At 42.0% G+C, this 10,820-nt stretch overlaps 1 protein-coding gene across 1 annotated transcript; it reads right to left on the bottom strand.

Annotated features, from left to right (window-relative positions):
• Positions 1–7,846: 7,846 nt before the first annotated feature.
• LOC125960911 (protein FAM136A-like) lies at positions 7,847–9,627 on the bottom strand. The gene has a single exon (XM_049696428.1). It carries the CDS (start codon positions 9,572–9,574, stop codon positions 9,158–9,160), a length of 417 nt encoding a protein of 138 aa, XP_049552385.1. The 5' UTR covers positions 9,575–9,627; the 3' UTR covers positions 7,847–9,157.
• Between the last annotated feature and the right edge of the window lie 1,193 nt (positions 9,628–10,820).

Raw genomic sequence — 10,820 nt, 5'->3', positions numbered from 1 at the left:
CCTCTCACTGTTGTGGCCTCTCCCGTTGCGGAGCACAGGCTCCGGATGCGCAGGCTCAGCGGCCATGGCTCACGGGCCCAGCCACTCCGCGGCATGTGGGATCTTCCCGGACCGGGGCACGAACCCATGTCCCCTGCATCGGCAGGCGGATTCCCAACCACTGCACCACCAGGGAAGCCCCACTTAGGATTTTTTAATGCTTATTAGAAGAACTGTCTTAGACATCCTTTTAAAAATCATATATAACTCATACATTCATAAGAATCGTATAGGTGTAATAAATTGATTGAAGTATTCCTAAAACTTGTTTGCATTCAGTCTGCCTCTTCTTTATAACTTTCTTTTTCTTTGTTAACCACGACAGTCAACATTTTTATTGGTGACGTGGATGGAGAGGTATGTTGATCAATTATGTGGATGACACAAAGCTGGGAGGGAGGGCTGATATAGTAGATATTGAAAATTACTAAACGAGAATGATGAGCCTAAACTGAGATAAAAATTCAACAAGAAAAACCATAAAACTTGAAACAGTGACTCTCTGGGGGTTTTGTGTCAAAATCTCATATTTTGGGGAGTGAGCATCACACCGACCCTCTGAGAAGGGGATGATGGTTAGAACAGGCAAATTGACAGGCCTGGCTACCTCAGTCCAGCATCAACAAACAAAGTATAGCCAGATAAGTGGACATAAGAAATGAAAATTATAAATGCCACCTAGTCAGGAGGCCCTGAGCTTGGTCATCTACGCAACTGAGAGGAATTTCTGCGGCAGCTTCCCTGGAAAGATTTTCCTTGGAGAGGTGCTAGCCGTTCAGCCCATGGTTGATGCCTGGGAGATTAACTTTTTGCAGCTTACGAAGCAGGGGCTAACCTGCTGTTTGTGGACCCTAGGGCCTGGCAACACTCCTTCCTACTATTTAGCATGTTTTAAAGCATCAAGCTATATAAAGTCCCCAGAGAAGATTTATCACCCACAGATAACTTCAAACAGATAGCTCTCATCTAAGTTAAGTTACTTATTAAAAAAGCTTTTATCTTCAGGTGTTTTGGGGAGCTGAGTGATTCGGTCTCCTTGGCAAGCATCGTGCATTCTCACCTTAGCTCTTAGTTTGGTAGGGAGCTCACCGTGGGTAGATGTACAAGCTGGAACCAGGGAACTCTGCTGTTTTAATGCTGGGAAGGGGAAGCCCGTCTCCACTTGGCTGTAAGGACATTCCAGAGGCAGGCTGTGAGGACCCTTTGAAGAGGGAAAGATGGGGAGTCGGTCCTCTGCTTCTGGAAGGAAGACCTGGGACAAGTCCTTTGCAAGCCTGATTTATATATATATATATATATATATATATATATATATATATATATATTTTTATTTATTTATTTATTTACTTACTTACTTACTTTTGGCTGCGTTGGGTCTTTGTTGCGCACAGGCTCTCTCTGCACAGGCAGAGAGCGGGGGCTACTCTTCATTGTGGTGCGCGGGATTCTCATTGCAGTTCCTTCTCTTGTTACACAGCACGGGCTGTAGGCGCGAGGGCTTCAGTAGTTGTAGCACGTGGGCTCAGTACTTGTGGCTCACAGGCTCTAGAGTGCAGGCTCAGTAGTTGTGGTGCACGGGCTTAGTTGCTCCGCGGCATGTGGGATCTTCCCAGACCAGGGCTCAAACCCATGTCTCCTGCATTGGCTGGTGGATTCTTAACCACTGAGCCACCAGGGAAGCCCCAGCAAGGCTGCTTTTTGTCCCTGTCACACTTACTGCCCTGTCCTCCCGGCCTTTAGGCTCTGGTGTGCAGCCCTGCTGTGGTCATTCGGGATGAGGTAAGAGGAGTCTTCTGAGGGCCGGATGCTCTGCCTCCAGCACCAGTTCGGGGCGCTGTATCAGGTAGGGGTTCTATTGGTCCATGCAACTGTGGTCAACCCAGAATTTTAGAGTTTCACCACAACAGAAAATTGGCATCCACCTCTACCCCTCCAGTTGCTATCTTGGGAGGTTAGTAATGATTATCTTATATTTTATTAATTTTACAACTTTCCCCTTTCAATCTTAAATCACCTGTAATGAAAAGGATCTTCACACACAGACTGTGTGCACAGAACTTTTGATTGAAGGTTGAGTCATTACATGGTTTTGTGTGTAGATGGGGAAGAGGCTTACAGTGGGATTTTTTTTTTTTTTTTTGCGGTACATGGGCCTCTCACCACTTTGGCCTCTCCCACTGCGGAGCACAGGCTCCAGACGCGCAGCCTCAGCGGCCATGGCTCACGGGCCCAGCCGCTCCGCGGCATGTGGGATCCTTCTGGACCGGGGCACGAACCCGTGTCCCCCTGCATCGGCAGGCGGACTCTCAACCACTGCGCCACCAGGGAAGCCCATACAATGGGATTTTTTTCCTCCACTTTTTAATTTATTGTGGTAATATATATAACATAAAATTTACCATTTAAACCATTTATAAGTGTGCAATTCAGTGACATTAAGTACATTCGTATTGGTGTGTAACCATCAGCGCTATCCATCTCCAGAATATTTCCAGTCTTTGCAAACTTTTTCCCCACTTAAAAAAAAATCGAGCTATAATTAACACACTGTAAAATTCACCCCTTTTCAAGTGAACGCTTCAGTGGTTTTTAATTTACTCACAAGCCTGTGCCACCATCGCCACTATCTAATTGCGGAATCTTTTAATCTCTGATCACTTTTTTTTTTTTTTTTTGCGATACGCGGGCCTCTCACTGTTGTGGCCTCTCCCGTTGCGGAGCACAGGCTCCGGACGCGCAGGCCCAGCGGCCATGCCTCACGGGCCCAGCCGCTCCGCGGCACGTGGGATCTTCCCGGACCGGGGCACGAACCCGTGTCCCCTGCATCGGCAGGCGGACTCTCAACCACTGCGCCACCAGGGAAGCCCCTCTGATCACTTTTTAATTCTGGTTTTCCACACAGCAACATCCTCTCTGCCATCAGGTGCCTTCGAGATGTCACATGTCTTAAGAGGGCCCCACTCCTGTCTCTGGAATTTTCTCCCAAGCTACTGACACCTCATCTGCAAGTTTTGATGCCGACGCTTTCCTAATTGTGCCTGATGGTGTCAGGAAGTGAAACTGTGATATGATTACCCACCTACCTGGCCACCAGCGGAAGTATGACACATACTGATTTAGCGATGTTACGATGTGAAAAAATGCGGTTTTAGAATTGGTGAATGCGATATTTATCTTTCCAGTTTCAACCCCAAAGTTGCCGCGTTTCCCGTGACTCAATCCCTGACTCAATTCTCTGAGTGGCATCATTTGCACTGCTCTGAACTCCAGGCTTTGGACAAAACCCCGTTATTCCCCTATTGTATCTGTATTATCTATACTTTTTTACATATGGTCTCACTCCCTGGACCAATAACCCCTATTTATGAACCCCTATTTAAGTAACCTTGCTACTTGGACCAGTAGAATCGGAATCCCTGGGAGCTTGCTAGAGAGGCTGAGTCTGGGGCCTCATCCCAGACCCCTGGAATCAAAGTCTGCATTTTAATACAAAGCCCAACTGATTCAGATTCACATAGGACTTTGAAGAACACGTGTCTAAAGCACTTGTGACTGTGGCACTAGCGGTTGTTGTTATAGAATTTGTTAAGCGCAGATGCTAAGGAGATGGATATCTATTGAGTACCTACTGTGTGCCAGTAGGTTTTTCACTTCCAAGCCACAGTACTTGAGGGTTGAACACTTAACTTTGCTTATACATCATTCATTTATTCAACTCTAATTTAGTGATCAGTATGAGCCAGGCACTACAAATATAAAGGTGAACAAGACAGGTACTATGAGGTTGCAATAGCAGCACAGTGCCCTGCACACGGTAGCTGCTCAGTGAATGTTACCAAGGTGGCTGATCCTAGTAGGTTGGTGTGGGTCCCTTATCCCAGTAGCCTGGATGTGAGCAGCGGGTGGGGTGGAACCTGTTATGTGGACCCTAGGTTGAAGGCAGGTAACGCAATGTGTAAAAGGTCATGATTATTACTGATATTGAACAAGAAGAAGTACCACATAGCAACCCAGAAACATGGACATTGGAATTAATGAGGAAACAGGAACCAAATAAGCTGTATTCTTTGGCCAGCATGCTCAAGAAGTTGACATTTTTTGGTTTGTTTATTTGTTCACCTAAGTCCAGGGGTGTGAAGACTACAGCCCATAAGCCAAGTCTGGCCCACTGTTCGTTTGTAAATGAAGTTTTATTAGAAAATAACCATGCTTAAAAAAAGAAAAAAAAAAGAAAAAAAAAAAGAAAATAACCATGCTTATTGGTCTACGGATTTATATTATTTACTGCTGTAGCGCTTTATTTACACTACAGTGACAGAGCTGAACAGTTGCAACAGAGATGGTTCACAAAGCTGAAAATATTTACTATCCGGCCCTTTACAAAAAATGTTTGCTGACCCCTGACCTAGTCTTCCACTTTAGCTACAATTAAAAAAAAAGTTTTCAATTACTTTAAAAAGTATATTTAGATAGAAAAAGTCTACAATGATACAACAAAGTTATTTGTGATTTCCTGTGGGGAATTGGATTTGGAGGAATTAGGGAAATGGAACACTTAATTGTTTCCTTAATATGCTTTAATACTTTCTGAATTTTGAATGGTCTGATTCTATTACTTTTATTCCTAAAAAGACTATTTTGCTATATTAAACTATTTTTGTTAAAGTATTTTCATGACATTAAACATAAATGGGTATTTTTAATTAAAAAAGTAATTACATATACACATATATACATATACATATACATATATTCACATATATGTATACAGATTTATTTTAAACATTCTAGAGAATACAGAGGCAAAAAGTAAATTAAAATTACCCATAATTATACCAGCCAGCAATTTTGTTACTGTTCTTATTTTGGTGCATGTTCTGCAGTCATTTGTCTGAATTTGTTACAATCTTCTAGACTTTTGTCTGAGTGTATATGAGTTCATGTGAGTGTATATGTGTGTATACACACACACATTTAATGTACTCATTAACTTTTGTAAATTATTTTTTAAAATTTAATTATATTGTGAACATTTTGCTGGGTTGTTAGTCATCTACCCAACATTTTAAATGGTTGCATAATGTTGTATCCTATAGAGAGATATATGATGATGTGTTTTACCAATTCCCTGTTGTACGAAATTTACATTACTTCCAGTTTTTTATAAACAGAGCTATGGTGAACATTATTGTAGATAAATCTTTGCAGATCTCCATTATGACTTTTATAGGATAAGTTGAATTGCTGGATGAAAGTGTGTGCAAGAACTATGATTCTCACTCCAATCTGATTCAGAAGTGTGAATTTTTGCCAGCATCAAGCAACCCTCTAACACCAGCTGGGCGTCCTACAATTCAACTCAATTCTGACGCTATCTACCCAGAGATACTCAGATCTCACAGGTTACAAGACTGGTCCCACTTCACATGCCAATCTCAAGTCCAGGTTGTCACCTGTGCTTCTGATTTACAGGCTGTAAATCACAGGTTCCCATGAACATCTCCCTTTGTTCAATTAATTTGCTAGAGTGATTCACAGAACTCAGAGAAACATTTTACTTACTAGGTTACCAGTTTATTATAAAAGGATATAACTCAGGAACAACCAGATTGAAGAGATGCATAGAGCAAGGTCTTGGAGCTTCCATGCTCTCCCAATACCTTGGAGATGACCAATTCAGAAGGTCTGAACCCTGTCCTTTTGGGTTTTTATGGAGGACTCATTACCTAGTCAAGATTGATTAGATCATTGGCCATTGGTGATTGAACTCAATCTCCAGCCTCTCTCCCCTCTCAGAAGGTCACAATGTGGGACTGAAAGCTCCAATCCTCTCATCACAGTGTTGGTTCCCCAGGTAACCAGCCTGGGTCCTTAGATAACCTAGAGGCTTTCCAAAAGTCACCTCATTAACATAACAAAAGACATCATGATCTGTCTCAGTACTTAGGAAATTACAAGGATTTTAGCAGCTCTGTGCCAGGAACTGACCGAAGACCAAATATATACATTTTATTATAAATCACAAAATCAAATAAGCTTTTTTTTCCCCCTCCCTACCCAAACAGTTATTAGCTGAGAAAACTTCATGAAATTGATTAGTAACTATGAATCTTATAATTCCTAATTTGTAAAACGAAGAAAAGAAAACCAGTACAGCATATGTTTCAAGGATGTCATGAAATATACGGAATAAAATGTCTGACACAGCGCCCAGAACAAAAGCAATGTTTAGTGGTAATGCTGAAAAGAAAAAGCTGATAGAACTTATTTAAAGGTAGTGATGGAAAAGAACAAAATTCTTTTATTCTATTCTAAGATAGATTCCAGCTCTTCAATAAACATGTTACACATTTAAACATTTTTATTAACGAAAAACTCAATTTCTAAATTATTTATTCTTTTATAAATTTTATTTTATTTATTTATTTTTTATACAGCAGGTTCTTACTGGTTATCTATTTTATACATATTAGTGTATACATGTCAATCCCAATCTCCCAAATCATCCCTCCCCCAACCCCACCCTCCCACCCTCCCCGTTCCCCCCTTGGTTTCCATACGTTTGTTCTCTACATCTGTGTCTCTATTTCTGCCCTGCAAACCGGTTCACCTGTACCATTTTTCTAGATTCCACATGTATGCGTTAATATACGATATTTGTTTTTCTCTTTCTGACCTACTTCACTCTGTATGACAGTCTCTAGTTTCATCCACATCGCTACAAATGAACCAGTTTCGTTCCTTTTTTTAAAAAAATAAATTTATTTATTTTTAACATTTATTTTTGGCTGCGTTGGGTCTTTGTTGCTGCACACGGGCTTTCTCTAGCTCCGGCGAGAGGGGGCTACTCTTCGTGGCGGTGTGCAGGCTTCTCATTGTGGTGGCTTCTCTTGTTGCGGAGCACGGGTTCTGGCGCGTGGGCTTCAGTAGTTGTAGCTTGCAGGCTCTAGAGTGCACGCTCAGTAGTTGAGGCACACAGACTTAGCTGCTCCGCGGCATGTGGAATCTTCCCGGACCAGGGCTTGAAACTGTGTCCACTGCATTGGCAGGCTGATTCTTAACCATTGTGCCACCAGGGAAGCCCTGTTCCTTTTTATGGCGGAGTAATAATCCATTGTATATATGTACCACCTCTTCTTTATCCATTTGCTTGTCGATGGCCATTTAGGTTGCTTCCATCACCTGGCTATTGTAAATAGTGCTGCAATGAACATTGGGGTGCATGTGTCTTTTCGAATTATGGTTTTCTCTGGGTATATGCCCAGTACTGGGATTGCTGGGTCATATGGTAATTCTACTTTAAGTTTTTTAAGGAATCTCCATACTGTTCTCCATAGTGGCTGTATCAATTTACATTCCCACCAACAGTGCAAGAGGGTTCCCTTTCCTCCACACCGTCTCCAGCATTTGTTGTCTGTAGATTTTCTGATGATGCCCATTCTAACTGGTGTGAGGAGATACCTCATTGTAGTTTTGATTTGCATTTCTCTACTAATTAGTGATGTTGAGCAGCTTTTCATGTGCTTCTTGGCCATCTGTATGTCTTCTTTGGAGAAATGTCTATTTAGGTCTTCTGCCCATTCTTGGATTGGGTTGTTTGTTTTTTTAATATTGAGCTGCATGAGCTGTTTATATATTTTGGAGATTAATCCTTTGTCCGTTGATTCATTGGCAAATATTTTCTCCCACTGTGAGGGTAGTCTTTTCATCTTGTTTGTAGTTTGCTTTGCTTTGCAAAAGCTTTATGTTTCAGTAGGTCCCATTTGTTTATTTTATTTTATTTTATTTTATTTATTTATTTTTTTTAAATTAAGTCTTATGTATTTTTAAAACCAAACCACTAGGAAAATATATCACAGTCTTGAAACAGCAAACAGACAGGCTATATTATCATTTCAAGTAATAAGTTGGTAAAAACACAAGGTCCTTAACAAAACGATAAGGTGCCAGAACTGGGGCAAGAACAACGCATGTCGCAAAAGTAGTATTTGGTAACGGAGGGCTGTCCCGTTTTTTGCTCTAAAGGAGTCACAGCTTGCCGAGTTGCTTACTTTTTCTCCTTTGACCTTCGTGTTGCCAAGGGATTGTTTCAACAGAGCTCTGTTATCACAGGGGGCAAAGTAAGCAATACTGGGTGTAGGCTTTCATTCTATTTTGTTTTATGAAAACCAGATTTTTCCAAAGCCAGTACTTCATAACTCTCTTAATTAAGCAGCTAACAATTCCTCTTTCACTGTTCATTCTTGAATACTAGCATATAGCACAATCAAAAGCCCCTTTCCCTTCAAGGGTGAGTGTCACTGCAAGATTGTCTTGTCACTCAGCTGACTCTGCTGCTGACAGCCTCAGGGCTCATCATGGCTGCCAGTCAGAGGGAAGGTTTGCTTCCCCTACCAGTGTGATAGCGCTTCTTATATTTTTGCAGGGTCTCCAGGCTGAAAGATATCATGTGTGAGAATTTTAAGAAATGCGCATCCACGTCCTGACGGCCAGAAATGAATATCCGCAAGGATGCTTTCAAAGTTTTTATCGAAACTACCTCTCCCAACTCTACATCTTAAAGTAGCTTCATGCCCTTGTATATAAAACAAAACCACGCAAAACAAATCCCCAGAAGCCCCCTTTCCCCTTCTAAATTAGTGACCTCATGGATTTTGCTTTATTTCCAGTTTGTGGGAAACGTTGTAGTGATCCTTCTGGTAAACAGGAGGTTGGCAACAAACAGAAACACCTCTCCTCACACTCCACCAGCTCATAAGCAGGTCAGATGAACCTGCCAGCCTGTTGGTATCTGTGTACTAAGAGAATCTGGTACCTTGGAGGGCTGTGGTTTGGTACAAGGGAGACTCCCTGTTGCCAGGATAAGCGCTTGCCACGTGAAATTCAGGATCACAAAAACTCTCCTGTGCTATCTCTGACCCCAATTTTAGCACCAGGTTTTTTCACTTTCTAGGTTTCAAACACAAAGGAACCAGTGTCCAGAGGCAAGTGATATAGGCCTTAAACTTGCTGCCATCCTTAATTTCCTCATTCATAAACCTTCCTTAGAAAACCCAAATCCCCATTTCTCTTCTTAAATAGACTCCTGCCTTCAGCCCCGATGGCCAATAGCAGACATCTACTTCCCAATGGATGAGAGAGACTCCTTCATCTTCTTGGTCATGGTTGGGATGAGGTTCATGTGGTCATCCACACACGTGGTCACGCAACTCTCCAGCTGCCGCTTCACCTGAAGCTCTTTACTCCCCGCATCCATTGAATCTTCGGCTTTGTCGTTGCAATGCATAGTGCACCGGGCCAGGCGGTCCTGGAACTTCTCCAACTCGCTGGTCACCAGGGCCTGGGCTTGAGCCAGAGGTGCATGGCAGCGCTCAATGCACTGGTGCACTTGCTGCATGGACGCCTGGCTGTCCTCACAACAGCCTGCGCTGCACCGGAACATTAGGCCCTGCATCTTCCGGATGTTCTCTCTCTCCAGACTCTTCACCATAGAGTCCACCGCCTCCTGCACCCGGAGCTGCTGCAGCTCCGCCATGGCGACACGGCGCTGCTCCGTGCCGCGCCGGCGCCCACATGGACTCCCGGGCACGAGCCTATTTTTGTTTTTATTTCCATTACTCTAGGAGGTGGATCAAAAAAGATTGTTCTGTGATTTATGTCAAAGAGTATTCTTCCTATGTTTTCCTCTAAGAGTTTTATAGTGTCTGGTCTTACATTTAGGTCTCTAATCCATTTTGAGTTTATTTTTGTGTATGGTGTTAGGGAGTGTTCTAATTTCATTCTTTTACATGTAGTTGTCCAGTTTTCCCAACACCACTTATTGAAGACACTGTCTTTTCTCCATTGTATATCCTTGCCTCCTCTGTCATAGATTAGTTGACCATAGGTGTGTGGGTTTATCTCTGGGCTTTCTACCCTGTTCCATTGATCTATATCTCTGTTTTTGTGCCAGTACCATATTGTCTTGATTACTGTAGCTTTGTAGTATAGTCTGAAGTCAGGGAGTCTGATTCCTCTAGCTCCTTTTTTTTTCCCCTCAAGACTGCTTTGGCTATTCGGGGTCTTTTGTGTCTCCATACAGATTTTAAGATTTTTTTGTTCTAGTTCTGTAAAAAATGCCATTGGTAATTTGATAGGGATTGCACTGAATCTGTAGATTGCTTTGGTAGTATAGTCATTTTCACAATATTGATTCTTCCAATCCAAAAACATGGTATATCTCTCCATCTGTTTGTGTCATCTTTGATGTCTTTCATCAGTGTCTTATAGTTTTCTGCATACAGGTCTTTTACCTCCTTAGGTAGGTTTATTCCTAGGTATTTTATTCTTTTTGTTGCAATGGTGAATGGGACTGTTTCCTTAATTTCTCTTTCTGATCTTTTGTTGTTAGTGTATAGGAATGCAAGAGATTTCTGTGCATTAATTTTGTATCCTGCAACTTTACCAAATCCATTGATTAGCTCTAGTAGTTTTCTGGTGGCATCTTTAGGATTATCTAGGTATAGTATCATGTCATCTGCAAACAGTGACAGTTTTACTTCTTTTCTGATTTGGATCCTTTTATTTCTTTTTCTTCTCTGATTGCCATGGCTAGGACTTCCAAAACTGTGTTGAATGATAGTGGCGAGAGTGGACATCCTTCCTGATCTTAGAGGAAATGCTTTCAGTTTTTCACCATTGAGAATGATGTTGCTGTGGGTTTGTCATATATGGCCTTTATTATATTGAGGTAGGTTCCCTCTATGCCCACTTTCTGGAGAGTTTTTATCATAAACGGGTAT

The sequence above is a fragment of the Orcinus orca genome, chromosome 13 (genome assembly GCF_937001465.1).
Source record: "Orcinus orca chromosome 13, mOrcOrc1.1, whole genome shotgun sequence".
Lineage (NCBI taxonomy): Eukaryota > Metazoa > Chordata > Mammalia > Artiodactyla > Delphinidae > Orcinus > Orcinus orca.
This window is presented reverse-complemented; position numbering and strand designations above follow the sequence as displayed.